This window comes from Panthera tigris, chromosome A2, assembly GCF_018350195.1.
Source record: "Panthera tigris isolate Pti1 chromosome A2, P.tigris_Pti1_mat1.1, whole genome shotgun sequence".
NCBI lineage: Eukaryota > Metazoa > Chordata > Mammalia > Carnivora > Felidae > Panthera > Panthera tigris.
In genome coordinates, this window is record NC_056661.1 from 137,565,901 (window position 1) to 137,589,964 (window position 24,064).

The window sequence follows — 24,064 nt, forward strand, 5'->3', positions numbered from 1 at the left end:
TCGTCACCCAAAGTACCACCCATTCCATCCTTCCAGATCTTGTCTATCCAGAAGACGTGAACACATTTCAAGTGCCCCATGACAATTCTGACTTCTGTGATGCTTTCTTTATTCTGAACTGCCACGGCTTACTTGAGGTGGGGGCGGAGGAGTAAAATATATTCACCGATTGCTGGGTATCGGGCACTATGGCAGGTGCCATATGTATTTTCCTCACAGAGAGAATATTAAGTAATTTTTTCAAGCCAAACAGTGGTTCGCAACTGTGGCTGCATATTGGAATCACCTGAAAAGCATTTAAAAAACACCGACGCCTGAGTTCCATACCGGGTGGTTCTGATTAAATTGGTCCAGCATACGATCCGAGCACCGGGATTCTAAAAAGCTTTTTAGGTGACTCTAACATGCAGTGCTGAGGTCCACAGAACTAGCTAGAGGCAGAACTCAGGTGTGTGTGTCTCTAGAGCCCAGACTCTTTTCATACCACGCAGCTATTTTTACTCAATTATGCCTTTTTTATTATGCTGTAACTATTTTACATGTATAAATTGTAACCCTCTAACCTGATTGTAAATTTTTTGAGGCTTAACATTGTAGTTAAGAGGCTTAAATATGTTAATATATGAAAGTGCTCAGAATATCCCTAACCTCTGGCAGGTGCTATGAAATGTTAACTATTTTTTAAAATTATTATATTTTAACATCAGTAGCACCTAACATCTTGTAGGGTAAATACTTCAATAACGTTTTAGGTTAAAATCCTCCTAGAGAGTACTATTTTCTTTCATCTCCCCCAGTTCTCTCTTAATATACCCACACTTCTTTTTTTCTTTTCTGTGATCAAGTAGGAGGCCATAAGCTAAACCTCCTCTCGTATTTTATCATTTCTAACTATTTCCAAAAACACTCACACGATTCTGACATCCTTGAAGTCATGCAATGGAAGCACACCATATTCATTGCTCAAAAGTAGAGATTCTTCCCTCTACCACACCAGATACTTTTGTTAGCAGAACCACAAATCAAAGCCAGAATGGACAAAGTTGTTAATTTTTTTTCTTTCTAACTCAAAAAGTAGCTGGGAATATTTGGCTCCTCAATGTTTTGAAGAGAAACATCTAGTGGTAACATAAGCAAGACCTTTAGGGTAGAGCATGTGATTGTTGGAGACGTCAGGGCATTCTCCACAAAGGATATAAATAACCACTCTGTATTCAATGTTCTAGTTCAAACTCCATTTCTGAAAAGATGAAGAAGGAAAAAACAAAAATAAAAAATCCTTTCTTGATTTTTTTTTCTGATTATGAACATCTCTACTCACACTAAAAGCTGAAGCGTTTTGAATACATATTACTTTATCACTAAAATAGAAAAGATTGCAAATGCATTGAGAATATTCATTTATCTTATAAACATTTACTAAAGCTCATGACCTACTCTGTGCCTGAAGTCAGCTAGTAACAAAGATAAATACGATATTGTAATTGTGCTAGATATATTAAGCACATTATCCCATTCAGTCCTCCCATCAACCGTGTGAGAACAGTACATACCTCATCTAAGGGCTGGAGAAATGAAGGCCACAGAGCTAGAAAGAGCTGAAGAGATTCACACCAAAAAGGTCACCGATCAAATTAAGAGCAATAACTAGTCTTCGAAATAACAAATTAGCAGTATATTGAAATAATTCTCTTATATCTTGACTCTCTTGAAGGCAGGGGATAGATCTATTATTGGATTGCTAAGCTAAGCATGTCTCACGCTAATAAAGATTAGTGGTTAATTACCTCGATATCAGTGGCTTCCCATCTACTTCGGTTCTATTAAGTGCCTAGTGTACTCTTTAAAAACAAGTAATAATTGAGTAGTACCCAATCACTTAGTTTTTTGTAAGGATGCAGTTTCACAGAGCAGGACCCGTACTTGACTTCAGCATGGACTGTGTTCTTTCAGAATATTTTTACCTGTTGCAACTCTGTTTGGTTGTCAGGGGGGCGTGCGTCGCTCCACAGATGTACGCAAGAGTGGTCTTCTCACTGTAACATTTATAATACTGTGCCATAGCTGAATTCTAAAGTAACTTGCAAGCTGTAATTTCACTAGTAGAATGTGAGCAAAGGTCCTGCTGTCTATTCCAGGCCAATGGATCGTGCCTTGCCTTAGCTGTTCAGACAACAGGACCTGTGACTGGAGAGAGATAACGTGGCAGCCTCAGAACTGCCAGTACAGCGTTCTAACTAAGCCTCAACTCCAGCGGTGCCTGGGGGGAAGGAAGGTAGGTTCCGGATCCGGCAGGGGAAGCCTTTAATTTCTGCCACCTGCATCACCAAAAGCCACGCTGTTGTATTTAGTAGACCAATTCCTGCTCTCTTACTCTGCGGAGGATAACTAATGCAATGCAGTCTGGCTTTTTGAATCACGGGCAAATGTTAGAATAGAAGAGCCTTAACAATTCTTGCTCAATTATTTCCAAATAAGTCTACTTGACAGATGGAGGATATTAAAGTCATGTCCTGTGCTGACCCAATTCCATGCTGGTTTTTCTCAGCACAAATTGGTGAGCGCTTGCCACGTCAACTGACAGATGGCGGTTCAGAGCAGCTGGCCTGGTCAAACTGCAGCTCTAGCGAGGCACTGCGGTGACAGCCGACGTCTGCAGCTCACTTGCACAAGCCATGAAATGTTCTTGCATGTAAGACTCACTTCTGCTAGAGCTTCCTGGGTGCATGAGACACTAACCTTCCTGATCTTCTTTCACATTCCCGGGCAGGTCTCAAACGGACCTCACTAGGCTGCCTTTGCTTTAGTGAGGCTTCTAAGCTGATTTGTTGGACACGCAGTGTCTTCTTACTAGGCGCACTCTGAGTAGGTAGATTCCGGCAGAGCCCTTGGACGTGCGAACCGGGCACATAGACTGAGATGCTTGGTTAACATGAAGTAAGTAATTCTTACCCAGATTTTCAAAGTTCTTTCCTTACAAACTGTTTGTAAGCTCTCACAGATGGGCAACACGGAGTTCCAAAATTGATTTTTTTTAAGTTCTATTAATGCAAAAGGAAATGAGTACTGGAATGAATGTATGCTAGCTTTTCAGATTAGGCCTATGGTTAGATTTTCTACTAGCAAATAATTTAAAAAGAATTACAGGGGGTGAGGGGCAGGGCAGGAGGATGGACATTTCTTCATGGTGATTCCAATACAACTGCACCAATTTTCATGACTGAGAGTATCTCTAAATATAAAAGTGTCAGTATTACTTACTTTTAAAAAGGAAAGCAAGGGGAGGGGCACCTGGGTGGCTCAGTTGATTAAGCATCCAACTTTGGCTCGAGTCATGATCTCACAGTTAATGGGTTCAAGACCTGCGTCAGGCTCTCTGCTGACAGCTCAGAGCCTGGAGCCTGCTTCGGATTGTGTCTCCCTCTCTCTCTGCCCGTCCCCTGCTTGCAGTTCATCTCTCTCTGTCTCTCAAAAATAAATAAACGTTAAAAAAAAAAAATTAAAAATGAAAGAGGCGCACCTGGGTGGCTCAGTCGATTAAGCGACTGATTTCAGCTCCGGTCATGATCTCAAGGTTTGTGAGTTCGAGACCCATGTCGGGCTCTGTGCTGACAGCTCGGAACCTGAAGCCTGCTTCAGATTCTCTGTTTCCCTCTCTCTCTGCCCCTCTCCTCTCATGCTGTGTCTCTCTCTCTCAAAAATAAATAGTTAAAAAGTTTTTTTAAAAAAGAAAAAAGAAAAAGAAGGAACCAAACATTTAGGCTTTTATTAACTGTCACTTAGTATTCTTATTAACAGAGAATTGATTGTGTGCAAGGAACTAGGTGTGCTGCTAACTTTCATACCTTATGTGTGACCAAACTGTAAGCTTCATGAGGACAGGGAACATGTTTGAATCACTGCTTAGCACAACTTTTTGATACGTAATAGTCACTTAACAGATATTTGTAAACAAATAAATTAAAATCTTACTTCTTTCTCATCACAAATCTGTGAGGTAGATATTGTATCTGTTTTCTACTTTAGAAATTTAAAGCTCAGAGAGATTGAGTAATTCTCCCATGATCACACATGAATGTGTGGCTGCTACTCTGACATTTTTAACCACCAACTTGGATAACCCAACATCCACATCTTAGAAATGCAGGACTGGAAGCAATGAAAATAGTTGTTGCTCTAACAGTCAGACTTCTCTAAACTCTTCCAGGATACTGTTCCGACCTCAGAATTTAGAGCATTCGGGAAAATTCCAAGATGTCACAGTCTATTAACCTGAAAGGCAGTAGATGTTCATTTAAGTTCATAACTAAATTCCATGGCTTTTGACATGACACATATTGTTTCCTGGGCTCATTTTATTCCTCTGTAAAATAAAAGAAGCCTATATGATCTAATCCTATGCTGTAGATTAATCAGCTTTGTAGGAAGCTAAAAGCCCTTTTCCTCCTCTGTGTTAAAATATCATAGACTGGGGTCATTCCCCATAGTTCTGTAGGCCGAGATCTCTGAGATCTGGAGACCAGCAGGGTTGGGTTCTGGTGAGAGTTCCTTCCCAGCTTCCATTGGCTGCCTTTCTGTTGTCCTCACAGGGCAGAGAGCTCTGGTCTCCTCTCCTTCTAAAGACACTAATCCCATCATGGAGGCCCCACCCTCATGACCTCATCTAAACCTAATTACCTTCCAAATGTTCCACCTTCTAGTACTATCACTCGAGGGGGTAGGGTTTCAACACATAAATAAACCCAGGGTGGGGGGACACGGGGAAGGGACACAAATGATATGGTCTTTGCTAATTTCAAGGTAGATTATTAGCAACTCTACAAAGTAATGATAAGAAAAAAGGAAGATCCCTCTTTCTGTCTGTTAGGGAGACAGAATGTTGCAAACTCTAAAAATAATCCCTATATGCAGATAAGGTGCTCCTGGCAGAGACCAACTAGCTGGCTGCGTGGGGGGGGGGGCTTCTCTTAGAGATTCTCTTAGTCCAGAGGTGCTATTCGGACCTTCGTGCTCAGAACTCCAATTTGTTAGCATGCTGGCAGTGATTCTACAGAGTCTGATTTGTTTACCAGGATGCTAAAGTTTTCTATACACAACAGGGAAGCATTGTACATTTTTAGCAGAGGAATGACACAGCCAGAATTAGAAAAATCTTTCTGCAGCAGTATGGAGACTGCCTACGGGGAGGAGGAAGTGGGTGCTAGGGAAGCAGAGGCTGTTTCGTGGAAAAATTCCATCATGCAACATTGAAGAGTCAAAGAAAGTATAGATTCCAAGTATAGATTTCTAAAAAGTACAGATTCAAAGTTAGTATATATTCAATAGTATATATATACAATAATGCCACTAATATAAAAACTTAATACATACATACAAGCATGCCTACACATACAGAAAAATTTTGGAAGTAACACAGTTAAGAATGATTATATAGGAGGGCGCCTGAGTGGTTCATTTGGTTGAGCATCCAATTCTTGATTTCGGTTCAGGTCATGGTTCTTTCGTGAGATCGAGCCCTGTGAAAGGCTCAGCATTGAGCACAGAACATCTGGATCTCTGTCCCTCTCCCCAGCTCTGTCTCTCTCAAAAACAACAACAACAACAACAACAACAACAACAACAAAATAAATGATCACATAAGTGAAAGGGAGTGGGAGAAGGGTGGGGTGGTGATGGGACCAGCGACATATTTTGGGAGGCCCAGGGCAAAATGAAAATGCGGGAGCCTGTGTTCAAAATTATTAAGATTCCCAAGAAGGCAACCGCAAAGCAATAGCACGAGTGCCAGGCCCTCCCGCTACACGGACTCTGTGCAACACCCAAGGTCACATGCCCATGATGCCACCTCAGGTAGCAGAACATGTTTGGCGAAGGATGAAGAGATCTTTTAAAATATCTGTATGATTTTCTTTTTTTTTTACAATGGGTGCATATTTTTAAATATAAAAATCTGTACTTTAAAATTTAAATCAGAACTAAGGCAGAGGCAGTGGAAATGCAAAGGAAAGAGACCCTGAGGAAGAAATCTTATATTCACAATCATGGACCTGGTAATATAGACAGGTGCATGCCCACATACACCACAGCACAGAGAAAATTGCATGAACACTCACAACTATGACTATCAAATAGCACTTATTTTAAGAAGACTCTATTTGTGCATAGAAGCGCATTAGCAAAAAGCTTTCCCAGTACATTGATTTCTCATTCTCCATGAGAGAAATATAAATACACAAAGTATCCTGAAACTCTTTCATTACTAAACTAAGACAATTCTCATCCTACCCAGAATTTTTCATAATCATTATTCTATTCCAAAGACAAATACATGTTAAGGCATACCATTTACAAAAACAGAAAAACAAGTCACATAAATATTTTGTTTTTTAAACACCTTATAAACTGACATTGGGGGGGGCTCACTTTCTACTATGTCAATCATTCAACAGACGCGTATTATTTGAGCGACATTATACAGAAATTCACTTCATAAGGATAGCAGGGTCAGGGAGTGGTAGGAACTTCAGACCTACAATCAGGAAGCCTGCACTAACTACAGTTCTGATCCCATCAGACAAAGTGATTTTTTATTCATCAACACCATCAGATCAACTCTGCTGCCCCACATCAGAAACCTTGTAGTATCTGTTATCCCTAACATGGTACCAGAGTAGAAGTTAGCCACCTGATTGCTTAAAGTGAAGCTCACAATACTTTTTATAACTTTTGTGATGCTCCACTGTTCATTCACTAGCCTAGCTTTTGTTGAGTTAACAATCTGTTCTAGGGGCATACAAACATGATCCTCCAGGGAGCTAAATTTCCAGTAGAAGGAGACACATGAGAGAAGCAATTGTTTCCTCATAGCGTGATAACTGTACAGGTAGAAAGAAGCTCAGAGGCTGGCACCTGACCTGTACTTGAGGTTCTGGAAAAGTTGGTAAAAGAGAAAATGCCCATGGAGGGCGGTGGTGGTAGTTACAGGCAATCTACCAAACACGTTACTTTGAAATGAACTGATTTAAATGAACTGGGGAAAAAAAAAAAAAAAAAAGGATCTTCCTTTCTTTCCCCTGAAATAATCTGCAGGGAGGGGCGCCTGGGTGGTTCAGTCAGTTAAGCATCTGACTCTCTGTTTCAGCTCAGGTTATGATCTCACGGTTTCGTGAGTTTGAGCCCCACATAGGGCTCTGTGCTGAAGCGTGGAGCCTGCTTGGGATTCTCTCTCTAATCTCTATCTCTGTCTTCCCCTCCCCCACTCAGGCTGTCTCTGTCTCAAAATAAATAAACAAACTTCAAAAAATTAAAGAAAAAAAAAAGGAATCTGCCAGGAGAGTCCTATCACTCGAGCCTCGGTCCTTTGACTCTCTCAGATTGGAGAGAAACAGAGGAGGGGCAGGAACCAATCAGGAGCGCAAGAGAGGAGTCCAAGTTTCTCATTTTTTAGTGCACTGCAATTTATGCTTCTTGGATTATGTAAAAGTGGGGACATATCTAAACATGCAAATTCTAACAGTAGAGTAGCCTTACTAACATGAAGACTGTCAATTAATTTGTAACTCAGACTTTTTACAGTGAGAAGCTGAGTTTCACTGTTGCCATGAGCAGGTAGTACAAATGTTGTGCTACAATAAAACAGAACTTCAAATCCAAATTAAGGCAGACTTCAGCTTTTGGAGATGCATTAAATGGAAAAATCTTTCTCCAAGAATCAGATTTAAATGCCATAGAATTTGACTGAGCTCGTGAGAAGTGTTGGCAAATTTGGCCTCCTAGCATTCTGCTTTCTTTAGAATCTCTAAGTGGTCATTTCCCTCAACTGAATTTCCTTATGTTGTTATTACGACCTTTTACATCTTTTTACTACTATTTTACACTGATGAATGCAAGGCTATACTAGGAAATACATGCCCACCTGTGGGGAAGGGACAAGACACAAATCAGTTGAGACTTAAAAAGGAGTTCAAGTTTCCAGTAACTTTGACCAGGAACCCCACTGTGCTTAGTGGCACGTGAGCAGAACTGTACTTTCTATAGTCCATCATTTGCCTTCACTACAGTGTTGTAAACAGGAGGCTGATGTCTGGAGAAAAGATGGAAAAAGGTTTCTCCTCGAAGCATTTGTACCCCATTTCTAGGTCATACTTGCTTGTGTATGGAGGGCAAGTAAATGTGGGACTCCTTTTAGACTCTAAACTTATCCAAATATGAGTTATTTCATGTATAGGTTTTTGCATATGTGTTATGTATAGGTTTTGTGTTGTATAACTGTGTTGGGTCAAAGCAAAATCAATTGAAAAATATCAGCTATGTGTTCAGTTATACTCACACATTTACCTAAATAGATACCCACCTCTTACTTAATAAGCTCTGAATGGAACATTCATATACAAATTTATCAGAGCATAACTCTGTAATCACAGTGCGAAATTTATAGGAAATAGTTTGGAAATATGATAATCAACTTACAATTGAAAAAACTTAGGAGCCGCACCAAACTGAATTAAACATGCCCTTATTTTGTTTGTCAGTTGAAAACGTAGCTCAGAATTTAAAACAGTAATAAAGTATCTGAGAGAAGAGTGCAATTAAGAAAGGGAAATACAAAAAGGTGGTATTTACTGAAAGTACTTAAATTCAGCTGTTAAAACAGGAAACGTAACTTACATCTTCAAGTAATATTTGCAAGTTAAGTAGTATCTTGGACTTAAAGGTGTTTAAATTTTTGAAGTGTGGCTATAATAATATGTTCTGACTGATATGTGAGTTCCATTATAGTTACACAATTCTTGTTGCTTGTCAGTTTCAATATAAAGGAAGGATAAAAGGGAAGGAAATCACCTCACTCTCACCAGGAAAGGATGGCTTATCCGTAATGCCCATAATCCAAATTGAACAGCAATGTAGATAAATAATTTTGTTCTGAGCAGCTAGACCTACATGTAGGTGATACTGCTTAGCTGTTTACCCCCCCCCCCCACTTTTTTTGGCCAAATTTCATGTATTTGAGGGTGATTTGCCTAAATGGCAATTTGCATTTGTTCTTGACCCCAAAGAACAATTTGGTTGGTTATCTACAGCCAATTTAATCAAAATGCATCATTGGAAAACATTTGTAACCATATTATATTTCACAGAGAGATGCTTTGCTGAGCTAGATTTTCATCACACCCTAAATATCATTAGCCATCTGATCAGTCTTAGCTTCATATTAGGACTGGATGACCCCTTGTTTTGTTTAGAAATGAATATCTTCTGGGAGCAGTGGTGCTCAATCACATGGCTCATCAGAATTGCTGTGGAGCTTTCTAAATAGATGGGCTATGGTTGGCCCTGGACTATATGTAATGAGTAAAATGCCCCTTCACCTCATTGTCATTTCCTTAATTACCTATAAGAGAGCACTCCAGTAAGCAGGCATTGCCTAGATTAATGGACAAGTAGCTTCTATTGCATTCCTATATAACTTCCCCTCCTGGAAGATTTTAGTTAGGTCCTGTTAGCTGGGTTGAGTCCTGTCTCGGCATCTACATGCATTCTGTTGGTTCTGAAGAAATATCCCTATTTCTGTGAATATTGAAGATACAGTCTATCCAAGAGGAAAGAGGAAAGGAGGGAAATTATTTAAATCAAGAGTTTTTTTCCTTGTCTATTGATTCTACATATATCCAAATTCTTTTTGGCCTCAACAGATCAGGAGACTCTGAAAAGCTAACAAGTTCCAGACATTCTACTGCCTTTATATTGACTCAACCTAGATAGCCAGATACTCTTCTTTCCATTTCTTTATAACTTGGCTTGCTAACTATGCCCTTGCTACTTTTGATGACTCTGCAGAAAGGAGGCAATGGAATGTATAATATCTGTATGCTTAAGTGTCACCATTGTTAGTTCCCTTCATTCACGATGAGTGGAATGAAAACCATTTTATTTTATATTTCAGTCAAAAATTCCCAAGTTCTAGTTGCATTTTCAGTAATACTAATACTGATACTGATACTGATACTAATGATACTTCTTGCTATTATTTGTCTCAGGGAACCGATTTTCTTAGAAGTCTTTCTATGCATCATGTGGATTATAAATTTAGCTTTTCATATGTTTCATACTTTTGCTAATTCACATGTTGAAAAATTTGAATTTAGGTTTTAGGTTTTTTCCCCAGGAAGATGGTATGTAGGAGAAAGTGGTAGCTATGTGTTGATAAAACTCATTCCCTCCTCTTCCTGGCAAATGTAGCTTGACTACATTTCTCAGTCTCCCTTGAAATTAGGTGCTGCCATAGGACTGAGTTCTAACCAATGGAATGTGTGAGCAGCAGTGATGTGCCCAGCTGCCACGGGGGCCCATAGACAACCTGGCAGCTCTTTACTCCTCCTTTCAGCTGGATATGGATGCCCACAAAGGTCTTTGAAGCCATAATTGAAGCAGGCACAGTCTAAACATCCTGGGACCCTGCCGCACCCCACACATACACCTGCCTCAAACCACCTGAACTGTTTTCCTGAGGAAGAAATAAACTTCATTTGTGTTCAGGCAATTATACCTCTCAGGGCTCTATTTGTTATAGCACATAGCCCGTCCCACCTAATATAAGGACTAGATAATAAAGAAATGAAGATAAAGACAATTAAACCATGTCATGTGTTTTTAATGAGATGACTTAAAAAAAAAAAAAAAGTCCCAGGCTTTAACAGAGCCTAGGAACATGATGCGCTTCTAGGTCCTCTGGTCCATGGTGGTATGAAAAAGAGTGGGAAGATGCCAGCCCCTGTAAACTTTTCAGTGACACACTTCCTGCTGAGTCTTGGGAATAGAAAAGTTACAAAAGTCCTCTGAACACATCTTTGTCGCCCACTGATGCACTGAGGTCCAGCCTCTCAGCACACATCCAGGCACAGATGCTTCTGCTCCTCTCCAGAGCCCACCTTGATGGAGACAGGCTCTCCTCTTGCACTGCAGAACCCAAAAAGAGATGCTGCATGGGAAAATGCCATTCAATCTTGGAATAAGATTGCTACTGGAATCCGAAATATGATTCACGTGATTCCTGTGTTGGGTTTATTGAACCAATGCTTAAGCCATTGTTCCACAAAAGTTTAAGCTGGTTGTTTTTATGGGAATTTTCAAAATGTTTTTAAGATGAAAATGCACTTACTGTTATTGCTGCCACTGTTGCTGCCTTTGTGTTGTTTCATTATTGTCATAAAAAGTCAATATATGTTCATTTTAGATAACAGAATACACTGTCGTATCTCCCTTTGCAAACTAACCACAGTTAACTTTCCAGGACCTTTGCTACACATCCACATGCTTTTTACCAAAAAAATTGCAATCATTATTTATATTGTGATTGTAATTAGCCCTTTATAAAAGTTAACTGAAATCTTCCCCATTACAATGTATCCATATTACGATATCATTGTTAAAAGAGGAAAAAAATTTAAGTGTATGATTATACTTTAATATAAGCAATCTGGCAGACATTTATACTGCTTCCAGTTTATTTTTCTTTTAAAATATATTTTAATAGACATCCTTAAATATTTCCTAGAAGTGGAATTCCTTAAAAATTGCCAACTTATACACACAACAGCGGTTTCCATTCATCCATTTAACACATGAGAACCGACTTTTATGCCAGGCACTCTTCTGAAGCTTGGGATTCAACAGTTGAAAGGAAAGAAGATAAAAACTCTCCCTCGTGATCCTTACATAGTCTGAAGGAGAGGGTTCATTTCCCTGAGATCATAAGATTGTTGGTGCTTTTAAAATCTTTGCTAAATTGGTAGGGGAAAAATTAGCTATTTTCATGTTTTATTGCCGACATGGATTATTTTTATAATTGCTTACTGGTTATTTGTACTTAATGATCACATTTATTTTCTTTGATTGCCTATGCCAATCAATACCTGTACGTGCTAGTGTGAGGCAATAATATTCATGGGACAGAAGAGTTATTTGAAAATTGTATGACCTGTTATGAATATCTGTTATGATGATTTAGCCCTTTTAAAGTTGACCTTTAAAACAAATAATCTACAAATTTTATTTTTAAAAATTCTTGAATTGGATGATATAACAGATATAAAGATTGGGGGTGCCTGGGTGGCTTAGTCGGTTAAGCATCTGACTCTTGATTTCAGCTTAGGCCATAATCTCATAGTTTGTGAGATCAAGACCCACATTGGGCTCACGTTCTGGAGCCTGCTTGTAATTCTCTCTCTCTTCTCTCCCTGCCCCTTCCCCTGCCAGCATACGTACACTTGTGCTTTCTCTCTCTCTCAAAAATAAATAAATAAACATTTAAACAATAAAATATCTAACACTTAAATAAAATATATTTATAAAATAAAACATTAAAAAAATAAAATAAAACATATAAAGATTGAATATTAGCCATGTAACTGAAGAAAAACCACTCCATTTCCTGATGTTATTTTTAAATTGTGTATGTATACTTAAAAGAGCTGACCTTTTGAAGTTAGAAATCTTTTAGGTAGGAATACCAATCAACGTTTTACAAAAACTGCTTCCCCTACAGCATAGGCAATCTTAAAATCGCAACTGTATTTTCATTTTCATTACAATTTAATCATTTGAATTTGTCATGAATAGAAAGGCAATGGGAGAAAATAATTCTCTAGAAAATATTCTTCCCAGACTAGTGTCCATTAGACTTGAAAAATGCTGTCTAGATATTTGCAGTTCATTTTTTGGTAATGTTCATTTATTTATTTTTGAGAGAGACAGAGAGAGAGAGAAAGCCGGGGAAGGGCAGAGAGAGAGGGAGACAGAATCCCAAGCAGGCTCCACACTGTCAGCTCAGAGCCCAACATGGAGCTCAAACTCAGAAACTGTGAGATCATGACCTGAGCTGAAACCATGTATCAAACTTTTAACCGACTGAGCCACCCAAGTGCCCCTAGATATTTGCAACTTAGAACTTGTTTTGCAGAGGACGGTGGTGGGGCTTCCTCCCCCCCATCCATGCACCTTTTGTTGGTCACTACGAAGGGATGGAGATGTGAGGGACTCGAGTTTCACCAGCAACCCTCTGCGTCCTGCTGGGGGACCTATAGCAAGGTTAGTAGGGCAAGAGAGAGACTGCTGTGATTTAGACATTCCTCCCCATCTTCTCTGACATTTTCTCTAAACAAGTTAATGAATTTACAGGGGCTAGCAGTGCACTGCAAGTCACACTAAATACATTCAAAAGTGCTCCGTGCCCTTCCTATGCCTTAATGCTAGCTCACTTTGTATGCTTTCTGTGTGCCAGGAACAAGACAGGTATTAATTAAAATCTCATTGAGGTCCTCAAAAGTGGTGCTATTATTTTCCCCATTTTACTCATAAGAGAATGAACCTTTGGAGGGATCATATAATTTGTCTAAAATTGCCTAGTTAATAAATAACCATACCTAAGAATTTTGACCCTTAACTCTTTTTGCCTCTAACATTTTTGGTGGGTTCTATCTTTGTATAATCCCACAGAAAAGACCAACTATATAGAGATGTGCTTCTCTCAATAGCGTGCAGCTACTTTGATTTTCCTAAACCTCTATATCTCTCTCTGTAACCCACAATACAGACACCCAGTGACCTTACTGGCTGCCTGGAGATCCATAGGAGGGATTGCAACTTCATATTATAATGAAAAGAAACTTTCAGGAAAACTTGTAGTGGCAATTTAGTTTAAAAGCTGATCTTGGGGTGCTGGGGTGGCTCAGTTGTTTAAATACCCGACTCTTGATTTCAGTTCAGGTCATGATCTGGTTCATAGGATTAAGTCCCGGGTTGGGCTCTGCACTGGCAGAGAGGAGGCTGCTGGGGATTCTTTCTCTCCTTCTCTCTGCCCCTCCCCTGCTCACGCAGGCACTTTCTCTTCCTCTCTCTCTCTCAAAATAAATTTTAAAACTTTTTTTAAAAAGCTGATATTAAAGGCCTTTTACTGGTATTAAGAGCTGAAATGTGCTCCCACCCAACCAAATTCATATGTTGAAGTCCTAATTCCCAATACCTCAGAATATGACTGTGTTTGAAAGTAGAGCCTTTAAAGAGGCAATGAAGGTAAAATAAGGTCTTATGGGTGGGCCTTCATCCAATGTGAGTGGTGTCCTCACCAGAAGAGGAGATTAGGGGCACCTGGGTGGCTCAGTCGGTTAAGCATCCAACTTCAGCTCAGGTCATGATCTCGCAGTCCGTGAGTTCGAACCCTGCGTCGGGCTCTGTGCTGACTGCTCAGAGCCTGGAGCCTGTTTCGGATTCTGTGTCTCCCTCTCTCTCTGACCCTCCCCCATTCATGCTCTGTCTCTCTCTGTCTCAAAAATAAATAAACGTTAAAAAAAAAAAAAAGGAGGAGATTAGGACACAGACACAGAGAGGAAAGACCATGTGAAAACATAGAGTAGATGGCCATCTACAAGGCAAGGAGAAAGGCCCTCGGAAGAAATCAACCATACAAATGCCTTGATCTTGGACTTCTAGCCTCCAGAATCATGAGAAAATGGGGGGTATAGCTCAGTGGAAGAGCATTTGACTGCAGAATCATGAGAAAATGGATTTCTGTTGCATAAACCACCGAGCCTGTGGTACTCTGTTATGGGGGCTCCAGCAAACTAATACAGATGGAGTTGGAAAATTACTAATACTGTGTCTGAAATTAAGAGCCTTCCTGATTATTCACAATTCCCCTTTTAAAAATCAGAAATCTGGGCCAGAAATACAAATAGTTACAGGTCAAAGTAAGAATTTCAAATGATTTCACAAGTTATTTAATCATACTGGAATTTTATTGCCCCAAATAGAACTTGACCAAGAGGATCGGTGACTGGGGCCTTGGCATCTTATGTTATTCAGTTCAACTCGATGATGCTTATGGTGTTTGATCTGAGGGCAAATCAGAGACGTTCTGGCATTTCTTCACACAGCTAATTGAGTACATTCACCATGGAAAGGACAAACTTTTGCAGATTCTCACCTAATTTGTTGTGCATGGACAAATGCAGTCATGCCTGAGAAGTGATAGCAATGACTGCTGTTGAAATCAGAGGAAAATATGTGCATGGCTAACGGAAAGAGAAATCTCAATACAGAGAGAGAAAAGTGAAGAATGAAATCAACCTGTTCAAAGACCTTAAAAAGGATTGTCTCTAACAAAAGTCGTTTTGACTTTCAATTCAATAAATATTTTTAAAGTGCATGCATGGTAGTATGGGGGAAATTAGAATTTAGAAATTAACCCTGGCTCTGACCTCAAATACTTCTTGATATGATATGAGAAAAAAAGACACAGACACAAATAGCCATAGTTTCATGTAGTCTTTGATAACATCTGTCATGGAAATTAAAAATGTAATGAAATCACAGAGGACAGACAAGGTCATTGGACAAGCTGGGGCATTGGGCAAGACCTACTACGAGACATGTTTGTTTCGGGTCTGGAGGTTGTGTAGCGTTTACACAGGTGGGGTGGCAGAGGGAGGAGCTTTCTAGACAGATTAGTACAAGGAGAAACAGATGTTGTGGAGTGCAAATCATGTTCAGTGAAAAAGGAGGAATCTTACATGACGGAAAGCATTGAGAGGATGGGGCCATTGATCTTGCACTTGGAGTTAAAGGGCCTAGGCTTGAGTCCTGTGTTCCCCATTTACTAGATTTATGACCTCAATCTCTTTGAGCCTCAAATTCCTCATCTGTGAAATAGGAATAATGACTCAGACCTCACAATTATGAAGATTAGAAGTGAGTACTCTGTGTGAAATCTCCACCCAGCAAAGTCTGATATGCAACAAAAATTTAGCAAATGTTGGCTGAACCTAAGTAACTAGGCTTAATTTTATAGAAAATGGAGAGCTGATAAGGTTTTTGAGCATGAAAGTAACATGACCAGAAGTAGGCATTTGGAAATTTATCCCTGTAGTACTGTGTGTGTAGAAGGAATTCAAGGGTGGCCACTAGCACAGATTTGAGTTAAGGGGAGCCTGAAGCAGAGCCACACTGGGAGGGGATGTGGAAGAGGTGATGAGTATGAGTGTTTGAGGGCCAATGGTGCTGGGATCTGCTCCTGGGGACATAGACGACTGTTCAGAAACTCATGCTCCGGGTTCTGTGGCTCTTTACTCAAGTAGTGGCATGACTTTTACTGAGATTTTTAACCTCTGCAGATCCCCAGTTTTCTCATCTATAAAACAAAGAGGTTAGAAAAATCTCTAAGTGTTCTTACAGCACTAAAATAGTTCATACCTATTTGAATCAATAAAATTTGTGAAGCTAATTAAATGGGAAGGCAAACAGCATAAAGGAGGAGGAGAACCTGAAGGTAGTGTAAAGCAAAAAGCTTTAAACATGAGTTAGCAGGTCAGTGACTGATATCATTGCTAGGAGTGTGGAAGAGAGGAAAATGAACAGGTTTGGGGGAGAATATGATGGATGTCATTTCTAACATTTGAAAGGGCTCTCCTTCAAAGAATTAGACTTGTGGTTTTATGAGTCCTCAAGAAATCACTTATTTTATATTGTCTCTCATCCTGTAAACATCAGGTTTGAAAGCAAATATTTTTCTTTAATTTACAGATTCTTTTCATTGGAGATTCAACCAATAGAGGAATAATGTACTATCTGATCGAAAGACTAAATGAAACCTTGCAAGAATGGCAGAAGGTCCATGGCACAAAATTCTACCACAATGTCAATGGTGGGAAGACTTTGGTCAGTTATTCCTACTATCCCCAGTTCTGGATAAGCCCTTCATTGAGACCAACATTTGAAAAAGCACTTGAACATCTCTTGCAAAGGTACAATGGAACTCTTATGTATGGCACAATGCCATAATGTGCTGATGTTTTACTAGCGGTCATAATGGCTCACTGTATATCAAATGTGCTGAAAAGCTTAAATGCCAAGTAATATGGCTGAAAATGAGTTGGAAACGACAAGGGGGTCCTGTGATCAGGATGCTAGATATGGTTCAGTGAAATGTGAGGCACTGCTGTTAAAATGTTTGCCATCTGTTTCAAGGCAACATGTGTTGTTTTCCTTCCTGGATTTCAGATCACGTCCCCTGGAGAATACAGGCCAGACCGTATTGGTCGTTGGTGGTGTTCAGTGGCTTAATTCCAATCACCTACAAATTATTCACAAGGTTTTGAAGAGGTAGGTTTCTGAAGTAATAACTGTCATTAGTATCCTAAGTTAAAAAGAAAAGTCACCCTTAATGTGACTAAATTTCATCAAGATTTTATCTAAAGAGCAGTTTGTAATTTAGAATAACATACTTGAAGTCTAGTTTAAAATGTTTCAAAATACTTTCGTATCCAATCACTGGATGGCTCTTCATTATCCAAATGTGAATTTACTATGGGTAAAAACATGCCCAATGGCACATAAAACTCTACCCACAAAAAAAAAAACACCCTAAAATGTATCATATTTATAAAATGAGAATTTAGTCTTATATGCTAATTATCACATTCTAGAAGAATTCCAGTGTATTTGTTTATGTAAGCACAAACATCTAGAAATGTAATCAAAGTTTATGACCTCAGAATTCTGATTCACAGGGAAAATTTACTCAATATCCTTGTGATCATCAAAACTTTGGGAATTGGATTTCATCTGCCAGTGGATGGACTGCATTTCTTGACACAGGTAGGCCCATTCCCTCCAGGCTATGTGAACTTTGTGGTTCCTATAAGAATCTTTGCTGGTGTCTGAAAAAGAACCCACAAGACACTACGCAATACTCAGTGGCCTTCATAAAAATCAAAGGAGGATAATATAGTTAAGGATTATGATTTCAAACCAGTTATAATTATTCCGGGAAATAAGGAGACCATATCACATGAATACATTGTGGATGCTTTGAGCTCATAAGAGAAGAAAAGGGATGCCGAGCTATGAAAAAAACAAAGAACTGGGGGGTAGATGAGAGAGATTAGGCTTTAAGTATCCCCTTACCCCACTAATGTTTCATACACCTTTAAAGACTCATGCTGGAACCACAAATGAAATTGTCAGTATCAATGAGTACTTTGGGGAAGAGTGGCTTTTTTGAAGATGATTTCTGACTGATTGCTTTTCAAAAAAAAAAGTCTTTGAAGTAGTATCATTAGTTTTTCCTTTCCTTGGATATTCATAAGTGGGAGGAGTTAGAAGCCTCTGACCAGTTCTTCTCGAAAAGAGTAAATTAGTCTCAACACTGAATAGAAGTCTAAGAAAAGAAAAGGCAACATCTGTAGGCAAGAGAACCAGCTGCTCTTGTTCAAGTGAGGAGAGTTCACCGGCAGGCAGGTTTGTGTGCAGTTGCTTCAGGGAGCTCAGGGGAGAACTGGGAATTGGGGAGACTGGGAGCTGTCCGTGTACTGTGTAAACTGAGTGAGATTTATTTTTGTATAATAATGTTGAGCTCTCCTAGCTCTCCCCGGTGCAGATTACACAACCCCCTCTCCCTTCTTGCCACCTCGCCTGCCGAGATGCTAGATCTGTGATGCAAAAACAGAACTGGTAGAAAGTGGCCCAAGTGAAGCCTCCAAATTCAGCTTCTTGGAGTTAGTGTGGGGAAGTTAGGGTCACTTAAAATGAGTGCAGGTAGTTTGCATGTTGGGTAGCTGAAGGGTTGGAGACTGAGGGATTAGACGAGGGGTCCTCTGATAATTTTTGCTGTGGGTTTTGAGTTGAATCTCCTTTAATGTTATTTGAAGGCTATAGTCAAGGTTACAGTTGATTCTTGAGAATTCTTCTCTGAGCCCCACTTTCCTCCTTGCCAAAACTGGAGTACTTAGGGCCCCTACTTATATGTAGGTTCCTAACTCTGAATCAGTTCATCTCAGCAGACAGCAAACTTTTCTACAGCACTTGCTTTGTGCCAGATCCTGTGTTAAATACTATGCTTCCCACCAGGGCTTTGATGGTCCTCATCAGTCTTTTCAAACTGAATGAAGGCAAATGGAGGGGAGAAATGGAAAGGAAAGAATAGAATGAAAGAGAAAGGGATAATATCAAGTGGAGGCAGAAACTAAGGGTGAACTCAATCATAGGCTTCCATGGCCATTCACGAGCTTGCCTCTGCCTTCCTCTGTGGACTCATCCCTACATATACACAAACGTGCACACACACACACACACACACACACACGCACCACTACTGAGCTCAGTCCTACTGGGCAACTTTCAGTTTCTCAAGCACACCATGCTCTCAGACACTTCCAGGTCTTTGAAATCAGTGTTCCTTCCTCATGGAGCCCACCTCTCACCAACTCCTCACCTGAACAACTTCCAGTCACCCTTCCAGTGTTAGTTTACCATGGGGCAGACTTAACTGATGCACTAGACTCAATTGGCTACTCCTGCTATGAGCTCCTATAATAATGTCTTGTGACTTTATTCATGTCGCTCAACAGATACAATCCTTGGTTGTCTGTCTCCCCTGCTAGACTAACCTCTGTGAGAGCAAGGACTGGGGCGGGAGGGCTGCATTGCTCACTCTGGTACCCCAAATGCAAAACCCAATTCTCAGCAGATGGTAGATTTTCAAAAAAATATCCCATGCAAGGAGTGATCATATGATTTAGCTCCTCCCAGATCGCCCCTTCAAGGCTGAAATATTCATTCAACTGGGCCACTGGGAGTGTGACCCAGTAAGGACTCACACCTGACTGCCGACAGTACTGCCTTTCTCTGCAGAGCCCCAACTTGCCAGTGCAGGAGTGCCAAGATTCAGTCCCCTTTCCCCAATTGGGCCATCCTGGAGGGACCATGCCAGCTCTAAAACTCCCAGGGGGATGCACAAAAAGCCTCTGTTGGAGCTACATCACTTCCTTATAAGTGTTTGATCCCCCAAAGCACTCCACTGTTATGCAAATTCCCATCTTAGAATCTATTTCCCAGAGAACCAACCTTTCTCTAGAAAACTCTCTTAAGAAACTGCTTACTGTAAAGTTCCATATACCTTTCATAATCAGACATATTAAAGTTGAGAAAATACTTGAAACTGGACAAGAAGACGCCTGCAAACAATATTGAGCATCATGGTTCACATGGTGGCACAGACGAAATTCACATGTGTTTCCTTGTTCTAGATTCCTTCAGTGGGAATTTTTTCTGTTCACTACTTTTATTTTGGGAGAAATGATGTCACATAAAGATTAGGTATGCTAGCACAGTGGAGAAGACAGAAAATTAGACCTATGTGTACTGCTTCTGTTACTTTGCAGCCTGATCAACAAATGCAAGTGATTCACTTTTTCACCAGGAAAATGAACAGCATTTTTGTCCTTTAGAAAAGGCAAGAGCAATCTCCTCCCTCTGTCAGTTTGGGTTTTCTAAGAAACAGACAGCAGACAAGATTAGCAGAATAAGGGGATTTATTAAGGAGAATGTCTGGAAAGGATAAAGGGAAGGTTGCCAAGTAGGCAGGAAGAGTTTCAGGGGATAGCACCCAGTGCATATCCCTCAATCTTGCACCAAATATTTTTTTGAGTGTCTACTATGCATTGGACACTGTGGTTGGCTGTAATGTGTCTGATATGAAGGGAGTGGAAGGATGGATGAGGTAGGAAGAGTCTCAGACTACAGGTCAGTCTAAGAAAATCCTAACCAGGCTGATGAGGAATCTCAGAGTTAGAATAGTTAGTGCAGGGTCCCTCCTCTCAGCAGTGGATCTGAATTAGACTTTCTGCCAAGCGCCATTGTTGCTTTGGACATGGTTGGGAGGGAGGGAAGAATATGATCCAAAAAAGCAGCGGCTGGAAATTTCACTCAATTCTGCTGCCCCTCTGAAGCACACTCCTCTTCTCTGGTGTCCCCACCTCCATCCAATAGGCAAACCTCACTCTGCTTTGGATTCTCTTCCCGAAGCCTCACTGTCCAGCTGTCCTCCTGCCCCTGCACAGCTATTCCTTCTTCTGACTAGCCCAGAGCCCAGCATATTTAAATCCATTAAAGGACTGAGCAAATGCTTACAAATCTATTTCTCCTGTTAGAATACAATGTCTTAAGAGCAGGGGTCATGATTTATTTTTCCTTGTATTCTTGTCCCTTAGCAGAGCTAAGCACAAAACAGACACTAATTAATATTCAAATGACTAAATGAATAAAAGTCCAAATAGATGGAGACAGCCTTTGTGATTTTCAAATTTTGACTTTTAAAGTAAGACTTTTAAATATTTCAGTGGATCTTTGTCGGAAATAAAACAAATTTTCATAGAAGGAAAAGTTCCAAACTGTGTGTCATTATAGATATTTATGTGTTGGTTTTTTATATATACATAAATGTTCATATTTATATTTTGAATAAAAAACTGATAACACATCTTTACTTAAGAAATGCAAAAAACGTTGAAAAAAAATTAAAAAAAAAAAGAAATGCATGTGAAGGGCACCTGGGTGGCTCAGTCATTTGAGCCTCTGCCTCTTGATTTTGGCTCAGATCACGATACTCTGCATCGGGCTCCATGCTGAGAGTGGAGCCTGCTTAAGATTCTCTCTCTCCCTCTACCACTACCCCCCTCCCCCACTGCTCTCTCGCTCTCTCTCTCTCTCTCAAATAAAATTTTAAAAAATGCATGTGAAATTAAGTCTTTTTCCTGCAGTGGGATCTATCTGTAAAAAAGACTATATTTACATGATTTCTACCTGAGTTATTAAATCATAAAACAATCCTTTTAATAAAAATTCTCGTTCTTCTCTTTTGCAATATAGAGTGAAGTTCAGAACTTATGGAAAGAAAATTTGATTATTCTGGATGCTGCAAAGACATATGGCTATGAAGTGGTTGACACATTTACTATAACGATGGGGCGATACAAAGAGTTTTTGCAGGGGACGTGTGGATGTCACTTCCATGAGGTATTTATGCTGGCTCTTTATTTATTGTATCTTTTTTTTTTTTTTTTTTTTTATTTTATTTTTTAATATATGAAATTTACTGTCAAATTGGTTTCCATACAACACCCAGTGCTCATCCCAAAAGGTGCCCTCCTCAATACCCATCACCCATCCTGCCCTCCCTCCCACCCTGCCCTCCCTCCCACCCCCCATCAACCCTCAGTTTGTTCTCAGTTTTTAACAGTCTCTTATGCTTTGGCTCTCTCCCACTCTAACCTCTTTTTTTTTTTTTTTTTCCTTCCCCTCCCCCATGGGTTTCTGTTATGTTTCTCAGGATCCACATAAGAGTGAAACCATATGGTATCTGTCTTTCTCTGTATGGCTTATTTCACTTAGCATCACACTCTCCAGTTCCATCCATGTTGCTACAAAAGGCCATATTTCATTTTTTCTCATTGCCACGTAGTATTCCATTGTGTATATAAACCACAATTTCTTTATCCATTCATCAGTTGATGGACATTTAGGCTCTTTCCATAATTTGGCTATTGTTGAGAGTGCCGCTATAAACATTGGGGTACAGGTGCCCCTATGCATCAGTACTCCTGTATCCCTTGGATAAATTCCTAGCAGTGCTATTGCTGGGTCATAGGGTAGGTCTATTTTTAATTTTCTGAGGAACCTCCATACTGTTTTCCAGAGCGGCTGCACCAATTTGCATTCCCACCAACAGTGCAAGAGGGTTCCTGTTTCTCCACATCCTCTCCAGCATCTATAGTCTCCTGATTTCTTCATTTTGGCCACTCTGACTGGCGTGAGGTGGTATCTGAGTGTGGTTTTGATTTGTATTTCCCTGATAAGGAGCGACGTTGAACATCTTTTCATGTGCCTGTTGGCCATCCGGATGTCTTCTTTAGAGAAGTGTCTATTCATGTTTTCTGCCCATTTCTTCACTGGGTTATTTGTTTTTCGGGTGTGGAGTTTGATGAGCTCTTTATAGATTTTGGATACTAGCCCTTTGTCCGATGTGTCATTTGCAAATATCTTTTCCCATTCCGTTGGTTGCCTTTTAGTTTTGTTGGTTGTTTCCTTTGCTGTGCAGAAGCTTTTTATCTTCATAAGGTCCCAGTAATTCACTTTTGCTTTTAATTCCCTTGCCTTTGGGGATGTGCCGAGTAAGAGATTGCTACGGCTGAGGTCAGAGAGGTCTTTTCCTGCTTTCTCCTCTAAGGTTTTGATGGTTTCCTGTCTCACATTCAGGTCCTTTATCCATTTTGAGTTTATTTTTGTGAATGGTGTGAGAAAGTGGTCTAGTTTCAACCTTCTGCATGTTGCTGTCCAGTTCTCCCAGCACCATTTGTTAAAGAGACTGTCTTTTTTCCATTGGATGTTCTTTCCTGCTTTGTCAAAGATGAGTTGGCCATACGTTTGTGGGTCTAGTTCTGGTGTTTCTATTCTATTTATTTATTGTATCTTTTGATTGGTTAGATTGCTCATTGTATCTTTAATTATATTCTCAGTCTTATTTTGTATTAAAAAACTATGTCCAAAGGAGATTAAATGATGTATTCACCATATTCAGCCAGAGCATTTAGCAATCACAACTTGAGACTCTACAAAATAAGATGTTAAAAAAGAATTCGTTTTTATGTAGACATTTAAAAACTAAGACCACTGGTCAATGAAAGCAGGAAGATGGAAACGTGGAGAGCACTTGCCTTGACTAACAGACTCTCAACCTTCCCATAGGAAATTGTGGCCAAAGAAGGTATAAAATCTCTTTGGTGGAGCATGAAAATCAAGACAATTTAATGTGCTAAACTAATGAACGACCTTCCTCCATTGGTTTATCCAATGCATTAAACAGGTGGGCCTGTGTTTTGAGTAGTCCCCAACACCCCTGGTGAAAATTAATTCATTTGTGGTCAGTAATGTATTAGGCTAAACTGATAAGGTGATAGCAGACAATAATTTTAACCTCCCTTCCCCCCCACCATTTTTTTCAAACTCTGTGATTATTTCCTCTTTATATCACTTGAATAAAATCTTAGTAAGTCCCATAACTTTAAAACCACTTTCAGATAATAAGAGTGAAAAAGTATTTTCAGGCATAAGAAGAATGACAGTTCAGTACTAAAATTGCCCAGTCCTGTTATAACCACATGAAGTCATTTCCTTCCCCCAGCTCAGGCCCTCTTGGGTCTCAAAGCCCAAAGGAGGAGAGAGGGTGTAGGAGCTT

At 39.9% G+C, this 24,064-nt stretch overlaps 1 protein-coding gene across 4 annotated transcripts in view; it reads left to right on the plus strand.

Annotated features, from left to right (window-relative positions):
• The window catches only part of CPED1 (cadherin like and PC-esterase domain containing 1), a 268,756-nt gene that overhangs the window by 227,507 nt on the left and 17,185 nt on the right, over positions 1-24,064 (plus strand). For all 4 annotated transcript variants that reach the window (XM_015540679.2, XM_007089175.3, XM_042970757.1 and 1 more), the window contains 5 exons: positions 2,139-2,275; positions 16,576-16,796; positions 17,053-17,154; positions 17,562-17,649; positions 21,700-21,846. In XM_015540679.2, the coding sequence (XP_015396165.2) occupies positions 2,139-2,275; positions 16,576-16,796; positions 17,053-17,154; positions 17,562-17,649; positions 21,700-21,846 (695 nt within the window). The remainder of the gene's footprint in view (positions 1-2,138; positions 2,276-16,575; positions 16,797-17,052; positions 17,155-17,561; positions 17,650-21,699; positions 21,847-24,064) is intronic.